This window comes from Copadichromis virginalis, linkage group LG16 (assembly GCF_057382275.1).
Source record: "Copadichromis virginalis isolate Kocher_CV1m ecotype Utaka linkage group LG16, C_Virginalis_male_GT1.1, whole genome shotgun sequence".
NCBI lineage: Eukaryota > Metazoa > Chordata > Actinopteri > Cichliformes > Cichlidae > Copadichromis > Copadichromis virginalis.
This window is the reverse complement of record NC_140633.1, coordinates 15,593,049-15,604,346: the sequence shown is the minus strand read 5'-3', so window position 1 is coordinate 15,604,346 and position 11,298 is coordinate 15,593,049. Positions and strand designations below refer to the sequence as shown.

The 11,298-nt window shown below is 39.1% G+C and overlaps 3 protein-coding genes and 1 pseudogene across 4 annotated transcripts; all 4 read left to right on the top strand.

Annotated features, from left to right (window-relative positions):
- The first annotated feature begins 1,357 nt into the window (after positions 1 to 1,357).
- Positions 1,358 to 3,241, top strand: LOC146690466 (gamma-crystallin M2-like; annotated as a pseudogene). The gene is made up of 2 exons (XR_014915813.1): positions 1,358 to 2,202; positions 2,966 to 3,241. The product of XR_014915813.1 is annotated as a gamma-crystallin M2-like (transcript).
- Positions 3,242 to 4,015: 774 nt separating this feature from the next.
- Positions 4,016 to 5,678, top strand: LOC146690465 (gamma-crystallin B-like). The gene is made up of 3 exons (XM_085435084.1): positions 4,016 to 4,042; positions 4,221 to 4,505; positions 5,406 to 5,678. Exons 1-3 carry the CDS (start codon positions 4,016 to 4,018, stop codon positions 5,676 to 5,678), a joined length of 585 nt encoding a protein of 194 aa, XP_085291210.1.
- A 708-nt stretch (positions 5,679 to 6,386) lies between these two features.
- LOC146690464 (gamma-crystallin S-1-like) lies at positions 6,387 to 9,092 on the top strand. Its single transcript, XM_085435546.1, has 4 exons — positions 6,387 to 6,509; positions 6,708 to 6,950; positions 8,042 to 8,323; positions 9,034 to 9,092. The coding sequence occupies exons 1-3, from the start codon at positions 6,387 to 6,389 to the stop codon at positions 8,312 to 8,314; spliced, it is 639 nt and encodes a 212-aa protein (XP_085291672.1). The 3' UTR covers positions 8,315 to 8,323; positions 9,034 to 9,092.
- Positions 9,035 to 10,073, top strand: LOC146690463 (gamma-crystallin M2-like). The gene is made up of 3 exons (XM_085435547.1): positions 9,035 to 9,098; positions 9,199 to 9,441; positions 9,749 to 10,073. Exons 1-3 carry the CDS (start codon positions 9,090 to 9,092, stop codon positions 10,022 to 10,024), a joined length of 528 nt encoding a protein of 175 aa, XP_085291673.1. The 5' UTR covers positions 9,035 to 9,089; the 3' UTR covers positions 10,025 to 10,073.
- The last annotated feature ends 1,225 nt before the right edge of the window (positions 10,074 to 11,298 follow it).

The following is an 11,298-nucleotide window of genomic DNA, read 5'->3' as shown; positions in this document are numbered from 1 at the left end:
CAGTTCTAAAACCAAAAGGTGGAGAGTCCCGGATATTTAAACCCTAGTAGGGATTGGTAAATGGACTGATCCTTATATAACAATTTTCTACTCTATCTGAGCACTCAAAGTGCTTTACACAACTTGTCACACCAGTACTTTTCCCCCCTAAGCACTTACTATCTAACATTCCTACATACCCCGATGGATGCATCAGAGAGCAACATGGGGTTAGTATCTTGCCCAAGGATATTTGGCATGTAGACTGCGATCAAACCGCAAACCTCCCAGTTAGTTAGTAGGTGACCTGCTCTACCACCTGAGCTACAGCCACCCTCAGGATCGATTCTGTGAAGGGTCGTTGAAACACTATTGATCATGTATGTCATCAAAAGGTCCAGGGTGTGAAAAAAAGGCGTGGGTCATTACCAACAGAGGTTTCGGGAGACACCTGTGTGACAACCTCAACCTCTCATGTACCTATTGAAGTCACCTGATGAGTTGGGGTTGAGGCGCCTGGGAAGGGATCTCAAAACTGGATTGTAGGTGGCAGACAGTGTGTCGTAGGCCTCTGTTCAATGACGGTCATTCACAGTAGACATAGAGGCCTGTTTCAGTCCTTTTTCAAACCATCTTTCTTCTCTGTCCAAAATGTGAACGCCGGGAACCTTTAAAAGAGTGAACTCTATCCTTTAGGTGCAGATATACAGCTGAGCCTTGTCCCGTCGAGGTGGCATGCGTTTGTGGAGTGGCTGTTTGGTTTCTCCCATGTACAAGTCTAGGCACTCCTCATAGCATACAGCAATATAAGTTTATGCTTTTGACAAGATTCACTTATTACCTGTTAAACATTCCAGTTTTGTCTTTGATGAAAACAATGAAATCATTTTTGTTACCTCGGGTTATGTTATTAATTTAGAGAATCAGTTTGTGGATAAATGATTATTGTAGGTTTGTTACCTTGCAGTATAAACTACCCTGATGCAACTGTTGTTGCGGCTATATAAATACAATTGAATTGTTATAGAAATGTAAGAAAATCTCAAATGATTGACTTTTAGAATCAGTCCTAATCCATGCCCAGTAATATTTAGAAGCATTCGTTACCATTGTAAGAGAAAAACTGGATATTTGGTATCTCTTTACAATTACATATCAGATTGTTTGTAGAGTTACTAAAACTGTCAAATAAGTGTACCTGAATACAAACTCCAAAGTGACACAAAGTAAAAGCACCTAAATATCACTTTGGTACTGATATTGACTTTACACTGAAGGTGCCTGGTCCCATTTTCCTCATACAAATAAAACACACAAATCCACATTTTTCTTTTTTGGAATTTCTGCAAATGTTTATAGAGGCTGATTCATTTTGTGATTACCTCTGACATTCTGCGAGCAAAGATTAATCTCCTTGATGAGTGGATAAAATGTGTCTCTAATGTCCATATCAATAAAGAGGGCACAGTGGGTCAGTAATTTGCCTGGTAGGACTTTTACATTGATGATTCAGGGATTTTCGCTGTATGCGCAGGATCAAGACTCTTGGCAACGATGCCAGTACGTTAAATCCCCACTCATTGAAAAAACAGCTAAAGTGGGATCTACTAACCCTTTGATTGAGGTTTATATAGCGGGGCTCTGGTGCCGCTTTGTGAGACCACCATTTTTCTGTAGGTGACTGGCTCCAGCACACTGCAGGATGAGTAGTAAGGTAAGAGAGATTCATTTTGTTTAGAAGTGGGCTTCTTCAAGCTGACAAGTTGTGTTGCAGCTTCTCAAATAATGATTAGGTTCTAAAAACTAAACTGCCAGACACACCGACAAACTGACAGTGCCTTTAACTGACTTTAACAACCCATGACATGATCAACACTACCAGAATCACACATACAGGCTCGACTGAAATCTGTAGTACAGCATCACCAGACTTGGCTGTGACTGCCTCTGTCCACCCTCCTCCTCCTCCCCTGGCTTTAGATCATATTCTATGAGGACAGAAACTTCCAGGGTCGCTCGTATGAGTGCGACACCGACTGCCCTGACATGCACCCCCACTTCAGCCGCTGCAACTCTATCAAGGTGGAAAGTGGTTGCTGGGTGCTGTATGAGAAGCCCAACTACACTGGCTACCAGTATGTTCTGACCAGAGGCGAGTACCCAGACTACCAGCGCTGGATGGGCTACAACGACACCATCCGCTCCTGCCGTACCTTCTCCTATGTGAGTGAACAGGAAACTATGTGCAGTTAATACTATGAAAAATGTCATTTGAGAATTACATTTTCTGACTTAGAAGTGGTTTTATGTCATTATTTAGATGATTAAACCACTGATTTTTACTGTTTTCTATGTGCACAAGCCAAATAACATGATTAAAATATTAGATATTTTTTCCTTCCAACTAAAGTTGCACTTTAATAAGAGTTTAGATTTAGTTGCTGAAAAGTGCTTTCCCTGTAAAGAATCTACATGAAATAGTTCAAGGTCAGGTGTAGGAGAAGGTAATGTTTGGCAAACAAGTAAATAAAAGTCAATTATAAATGTCAAATAAGTTGTTGTTGCTGTTTTCTCATAATTATGACACATTGTAAAACTGTATTAAATCAGGTTCCATGTATTATCTGTATATTATTATTTTTTATTTTAAGCACGTCTATGTTTAACTATTCTTTTGATGTGGCACGACAAATAAATACCAGCCTCTGACATTACTTAATGAAATTTTATTTGCTCACATGCAGATATCACTGAACAAGGCCAATGTAGGCCAACATTTAGATGATATATTAATGCAGTCCTACAAATTTAAAATAAAAAAAAACCCAATGGTTTTGACATTTTTTTTTTTTAGACACATTTATTTTTTAAGAGTAAGCTATGTCAATTTCCAATAAATCTTCCCCTCACACACACCCATACAGAGCTGCAGAGGTACTGATGCTACTCTAATTTTGTGTTTTACCTTACTGCTATGTTCATCCAGACCAGCGAGGGGCCCTACCGCATGCGCATCTACGAGCGACCCAACTTCCAGGGTCAGATGATGGAGTTCAGTGAGGACTGCGAGTCGGTGCAGGATCATTTTCGGAGCCGTGACATCTATTCCTGCAATGTCATGGACGGCTACTGGACCCTCTACGAGCACCCAAACTACCGTGGCAGGCAGTACTTCATGAAGCCCGGGGAGTACCGCAAGTTCAGTGACTGGGGGGCCACCTGCGCCACCACTGGCTCCTTCCGCAGAATCACAGAGTTCTAATCTGGATTGAATCGCTATAGAAAAACAAAACGAAATAAAAATGGTAACGTGTCTCAGCGATTGACTTGGCATTATTAAGATATAACTTCCTAAATAAATGGAGCTGTTGTTAAACTACTTTCTGTGCTTTCTTTGTTACTGACTGATTTAACTAACATCACATGAAATGACACATAAATTTTGTGGAAACATTTCCAGCATTTAAGTATCATCATTTATTATATGGACATTCCACACATTGACACATTTATTTGAAACCTTAATAGTTTCCTGTGCCAGAATGAGCCTTTATCTCATTTTGACATACTTGCACATTCAATAAGGAGGTTGCCATGTGGCATTAATATAATTAAAATGAACATGGCATTGTTCTGCTTAATTTTTACTGCATAAAATTTAGTGAAATTGCAGCAGAGAGTTTTAGAACACACTCACTGGCACGAGTGTCTCTAACTCTTTGTAATAAGGTAATTATTTACTTTCTGAATTCTCCTGATTAAAAAAAGGGCTAATTTTTGGTGTAATGTTTGTTGGAAGTACGGTTTTTAGTTTTTCTAGTAGTCAGTCTCACTCCTACAGAAAATTATAAATCAATATCAACACACACCAGCAAAAAGAAACGTTTTATAGGCATTTACTCACCCTTCATACTCTGAATCCAGCCCATTTAAAGCAAACACATGAAGATTGAAAGACCTGTGACTGTTCCAGCGCCTGCACATGTTGTAGCTCTTGCTGGAAGCTGTATGGCATCTGTTAACCTGAACACAGGACATGACAAACAGGAGTGGGAAGACTCTTGTAATATTTCTGCTGACACCACGCCTCATTTAAATAACACCAACTGCTCCTAAAAGGGTATTGTATATAAAGATGGAAGCTAATTTTAGGATTTAAAAACGCAGGAAGAAGTTTGACCAACAACAGCAGGCATTATGGGAAAGGTTTGTATGTCGTTTTACATGACGGATATCTGTAGATCAAAAATGAGCTTACATGCCTTTTTCTGTCCCTCGGTCAGATCATCTTCTATGAGGACAAGAACTTTGGAGGCCGTTACTATGAGTGCATGAGCGACTGTGCCAACTTGCACTCTATGTTTGACCACTGCCGCTCCATTAGAGTGGAAAGTGGCATGTTTATGATCTATGACCGTCCGGGCTACGCGGGAAACCAATACTTCATGAGGAGGGGAGAGTACTCTGACTACATGGGCATGACCGGTATGAATGACTGTGTCAGATCTTGTCGCATGATCCCCTCGGTAAGAACCTCAGTAAAATACCATCACTGTGTCATACTGCATCTTAACCTCTTACAATAATAGATTCAGCGCACAGAAAAACATACACAAACTATTCAATGATTTTCTTTTTCGATTAAAAAAGTAACTACTCTGAAATTAGAAATGAAGGTGATTTCACTTAAACTAAAGAGGTCACTGCTGACTGCTCCAAAGCTGATAAAGTGCTGCTTTTGTGCTCTTCTGTTAATTCTAATGTTTTAAATTTTGCTTGCTTGTCCTCCAACATAACTGCCAAGCAGCAGACTGTATACTTGACTTTTAGCATGTAGCATCAGCCAATAAATGGGCTAATTTTGCTACAGCAATCTGTGTTCAGAGGTGTTTTTGGTTTAAAAAATATAAACTATCCTATCCCACCAGAGAACTTTTGTTTTCTGGGTAGAGGACCATGATGTAATATCCTTTTCGTCAACCATAGTAGCCACACGCTAGCTTGTTACTGTCTTTTTTCTCCCGTTTTATGGACAGTGGCAAGCTGGGTAAATTGTTAAGATGTATTAGAGTGAAAATCAGTCTGTTAATTGCACTGGTTTACATTATCAGATACTTGTGATACTTGTAATACATAATACTTGATATTAATATTTCATTTTTAAAAAGTATGGTGGTACTGGTATGTTAACATTAATTAACACGTACCATGCCTACCAGTGGTGTAGAGTAGAAATGGCCTAGAAACAGGCATCAGTGTTTACTCTCTTCTTTTAGTGCCAGTATCTATGCTAAGCTAGGCTAAGCAGCTTATTGCAGATATTTTATTAGGTATGTGGTGCATCATCTAACTCACAGCTATGCACATGAACAGATTTCACAAAAAACAAACCTAATGTGACCGTTTGACTTTCCTGACCTCTGCAGCACAGTGGCAGCTTCAGGATGAGGCTGTATGAGCATTTCGACATGGAAGGTGGAATGATGGAACTGACGGATGACTGTCCTAATCTCATGGACCGTTTCCGCCTCTCCAACTTCAACTCCTGCAATGTGATAGATGGCCACTGGCTGATGTATGAGCAACACCACTACAGGGGGCGCCACTACTACCTCTCACCTGGCCATTATAGGAGCTTCAGCAACTGGAACGCCATTAGCTCCAGGGTTGGGTCCATCCGACGTCTCATGGATTTATAAAGACGGAAGGACAGTTCTTGTGAAATGTCTACTCTTTGCCTTGTTTTACACACTGAATAAAATGGCATCAGTGCTCAAGTGTACTCTGTTTTGTTTTTGCTCTCTGCATCTAGAGGGCATCTTTCCCCAGGAGAATGTGCTGGGCTTGTGGCCTGACATCCTAACTCTCATAAGAGGATTGAATAAAATCATTCAAGCACTAACACTTTTCTCACCCAGGCTCAAGTGTTATCTATTGGACCTTTGTGTTTGTTTAGACATGAGCAAATATCCTACAAATTAACACAAGCATTTTGAAAGGTTGTCAGTAAAAATGTAAACATTGTTTCTATTTTGGTCAGAAATAAAGCTCACCACCAGATGGCAGTGGTAGAATAAAAATTACATAAAACACAAACTATCATTCTGTTGACAAAAACACAGACAGACTCATTTCTACCATGGGAAAAAAATATTCTAATCAAGTAGCTCCAAACAAAACAACTGGAGGTTTTTATGAATGTAAACATTTAGAAGATATCTTGGTGAACGTGGGTGGAGCATAAACCCTCAGTCTGAGGTAAATTTTAGCAGTGCAACAACAAACAGCACCCATTCAGAGTTGACATTGGACCAGTCAGCGCTCACCTGTACATACATAATCCCCAAACATCTCTTCAGGATAACACAACGGCACAAATGCCAAAGATTCCTGGCATTACAATATGAATGACACGTGCAGAGTCTGCATTTCACATTCACTATATATGTAACAGGTTTGAGTCTTCAAAGAGCTGGATGGATCATACAGAGACTAGGCACAGGGCAGGAGAAGCAGCCAACATGGGGAAGGTAAAAATGACAGTTTTGGGCAAACAAGCAGGTGGGGTACGAAATGCTAATAGGCTTCCTGAGTGTTCACAACTTGTACCGAGATGTCCATTAAAACCATGAAAATGCTTGTAATACTCAAGCAAATATGATAATATTTGTTTCCAATGAACATATTTGCAGTGCAAACACTGAAAAATATATGATTTGTATGTTTAGATTATCTTCTATGAGGACAACAACTTCTCTGGGCACCATTTTGAGTGCTGTAATGACTGTGAGGACTTGTTAAGCCGACTCAGCCGCTGCAACTCAATCAAGGTGGAGAGTGGTTGCTTCATGATCTATGAAAAACCCAATTACTCTGGTAACCAGTACTACCTGAAGAGAGGAGAGTATCCGGACTTCCATCACTGGATGGGTGTCAACGAGTCTGTCAGCTCCTGTCGTCACATCCCTACGGTGAGCTACTGTTAGTTGGCCAAACCCAGCCTTATACATTCGCTAGAGTTCACACTGCCTCTTGATAGATTGTGAGAATGTAAACTAACCAGACCTAACTTTTATTGAAACAATTTTTAAACCTTTGTTTTTAAAATGTATTTCAAGATTTTGCAAACACTTTTTAACCTACAGGTTTAAAAACAGTCTCCATTATAGACTCATTTATAATCTTAGCTGCCGTTCTGTTTTTAATATTTTCTAAGTAATAGCATATTATGTCTAATTTACTTATTCCAAGCTGTTATATAAATCAAATGGATCTTTATACAAGAGGGTGCATCTTAATTGTTGCTATTGATCTTCCAAAAACAACTGTTGTAGGACTAATTTTGCCTTTGGTGTAATATATTTTAAATGTTAGCATGATTTCACTGTTCTTTCACCTTAAAGAAAGGCTAAATCAGTATTTGAATTTAATTTTACTTTGGATTTTCTTTGAAGAAAATGTAAAAAGAGGGTAACTTTTACCATGAAAATGGTCAAATCAGATATGAATACATGACGTTTTGCTAATTATAACTTTATTTAAATAACTACAGAATTAGTCTGCTCTATAAAGGTGAATAAATGCTGACACAAATCTAATGCCTATCAAAACACTTTATAATGAAAATATCCATCCAGTCAATCTGTACCACAGTTTTTAGAGTCTTGAAGATGGGCTGGCCCAGGTACTGGATTTCCACTCACAGGTTTTGCAGACTCTAGTTGTAAATGAGCCATTAACACATGTTTTAAAGTCCACTTTAAGTATTTTTTGCCTTCACTTTTTGTGCAATCTGAGGAAGTGGAACTGTGTCTTTCATTTTGACCAAAGTAGGTACATTAGCATGTTTAGCTAGGTTAGCTAGCAAGCTAAAAACATATTATTTCATTGTCGTTCAAAAAATCAGTTTCCCAAACTCATTCAGTATTATTTCCTTGTAGCAAAATAGAAGATTCCATAATTACATTCGAGAGTCATTACAAATATAACAACTTTTTTTTTGTAGAGGTAGTTCCTGAAGGTGCAGCTGAGTAAATGATGACCATCTTTGATTCAAAACTAGGACCCTGGGATGTTCAACATGCGCCTGTATGAGCGGATCGAGTTTGGGGGTCAGGTGATGGACCTTGTGGATGACTGTCCCAGTGTCATGGATCGCTTCCACGTTAATGACATCTTCTCCTGCAACGTGAAAAATGGCAACTGGCTCTTCTACGAGCACCCAAACTACCGGGGCAAGATGTACCTGATAAGGCCTGGAGAGTATAAGAGGTTCAGTGAGTGGGGTGGCAGGAGTGCCAGAGTCGGATCCATCAAACGCATCATGGACTATTGACCACTTTTGGTAGTTGCCAGAGCTACATGAACATTTTAGAGAGCCTTCATACTCAGATAATTATGCTTGCAACACTAAAGAAAGAAACAGAAAACAGTTTTTGTCACTTAATCAAAATACTACTGTCCTGCATCAGAACATTCCCTTATGTAAAGCTTGGGCTCACCATTGGACTCACCATTGTAATAAAGCAATTGCAAAATGGAGTCGTCATAGTCCATTCAGTTGTGAGGAGGACCTCATTTATCAAAGCATGATTTGTTAGTACTGTAACGTTTCAAACAAACAGATTAGTCCATGGTGGTAACCTGATCTGAGTAAGACATTTTTGTAAGTCCTTCATATGAAGTCATAGCCAACATGTTTGATACTTTAGAAATGTTGACTCACATAAAAAAAAAACCCCAACAAGCAAACAGCTGGCAGCTTGTGCAAATTATGTGCTGGCTCTATTAAATATCAGTATTATTCTGCTGATGTTGTGCAGGACTATGTGACTATCATCCTATTGTACAACAGCATTTTCGGGAAGAAATTGTGATGAACATGGAGGAAAGAACAATAACGACACACACCAAGAGTCATCTATACATAAACAGATTTTCCTATCTGCCCACCCCCACTTGTGATCCATCATCACTGTGGGGATATATTTAAATGACAATACTTTATGCTGTGCAATCACACAGCAGTCCTTTCTTTCTTTCTTTTTTATAAAGCACAGTAGCTTGGCTCAGGGACAGCACTGGTAATAGAGTCTGATGCCAACACAACCATGGGAAAGGTAAAGAAACTAAATGTTGTGGTTTTACAAAACTCCTGTTTTTGTGGCTTCTAACAGCACTCTGTAAAAAAGTGTCCGTGTGTGCCTGTTGCTTTTGCAGATCATTTTTTACGAAGACAGAAACTTCCAAGGGCGCTCTCATGAGTGCAGCAGCGACTGTGCCGATCTTCACACCTACTTCAACAGATGCAACTCCATCAGGGTGGAGAGTGGCTGCTTCATGGTGTATGAGAGGCCCAACTACATGGGCAATCAGTACTATCTGAGGAGAGGAGAGTACTCTGATAACCAGCGTATGATTGGCATTAATGACTGTGTCAGATCTTGCCGTATGATCCCACAGGTAGGTCATAATGACTTGCTTTAAGACTCTGTTATAACCCCATAATATCCATCAGGTTACCAGAAACCCATATTGGGTTACTGCTAAATGGGCAGATATTCAGAAACTATAAATTGATAGAGTTTACTGAAAGCTCTTTTGCAAGATGTTAATAGACAAAAATATTATATTAAGGGACTAGTTTTTAAATCCTTATAGGTTACCCGGTCAACTCTTGCTTTTCAAAAATGTTTTAAGTAATTAAATGCATGTAAAGAAGGACCTGATTGGGGAGATTATAAGAGTTTTTTTTTAATTTCTTTGCTAGCACCAGGGTTCCTACAGGATGAGGCTTTACGAGCGTGCTGACATGACCGGGCAGATGCATGAGCTGGTCGATGACTGTCCAAATGTCCAAGACCAACTCAGCATGTCTGATTTCAACTCCTGCAATGTGATGGACGGCCACTGGCTACTGTACGACCAACCTAACTACAAGGGCAGAGTGTACTACCTGAGGCCTGGAGAGTATCGGAGGTACAGTGACTGGGGAGGCATCAGCCCAAGGATCGGCTCCATCAGAAGAATCACTGACTTCAACTGAAGTCAAGCTTCATTTAAATGCATCTTTCAGTGACTTGAATTGTCTGTATTCCCAATAAACTTTAACTGCTTAATAAAACAAGCATCTTTTATTTCCATGTATCACTACAAAACTTCATTAATATTTTGCAAAGGACCCTTAAGATGGCAGATGAGTTTTTTCTTGCAATCAAATGTTACAGAATGGAAAATAAGTACTCTTTGGGGCCAGTGGTGAAACAATTTATCTACCAGCTTCTGGGTAACTGGGCACTATAGTTTAATCTCCTCTATGCTTAGGCATACCATGGCAAACAATACCTCTCCCAGTTGGTTGGCTCGATAGGATTAGCTGGTCTGCGGTGGGAGAATTTATCCATACGATTAGTGTTAAACACTACGCTGCACGGTGTAGGAGAGGAAACTGATCCTGGACACCTCTGACAACAAATGACAAAATATGGAATAAACAATGTAAGAATGAGATTGATCTGGCAAAGATGGTAACATAAGCACATGTTTTTTAAACAGTTTAAATATAATGTCAGACACATTACACTGTTATGATTGACAGTTGCTTTGAAACAGCTCACAAGGACCAAAAACATTCATTATGCTAAAGATTGTCTTAAAGATTTTAAACAAACAACAAAAAACGTAAAAGTTAAACAAAATTTATCTGGAAAATAAGTATAATATAAACTTTAACTTTTTTAGTGATTGATAAACTACACTGCTAAGTGATATTAAATACAGAAACCGTAACATTTTCACATAAGTCTTACATTTGAAGAGAGAGGGAGAGGAAAAAAAGGCTCAAATCAAGGTGAAATTTACTATTGCACAGTTTTCAGCATAACAAAATGTTATAAGTAATTAATTATATTTGACTAGTGGCTGGTGGTAATACCAAGAAATAAAAATAATAGGAGTTATGTGTCCAGGTCCATTTCTCCTGTAGGGGGAGTCTTCAGAAAGTCAAATTACAGTGAGTAAGTAATCGTGAAAGTCCTAAATCATTTAAAAATAGTGAATTTTACATTGCTTAACATACAGTAAACTGTAAAAGTATATACAAAACTTCTGTTATCTTCTATGTCACATGAAGACTGGCAGCACAGTATACACATGCTTGTTTATTTGCATATGGTAGGGTTGCTCAGGTAGAGGGAGAGTAAATGGCTTCCTGCTCTGTTACACAACATATTTAATGCCAAAGCCCTGTTCCATATTGTTCTGCAGCTATTGTCCACTGGATGTGTGGATACCATACTAGTCTTTTCCTTTGTCCATGCA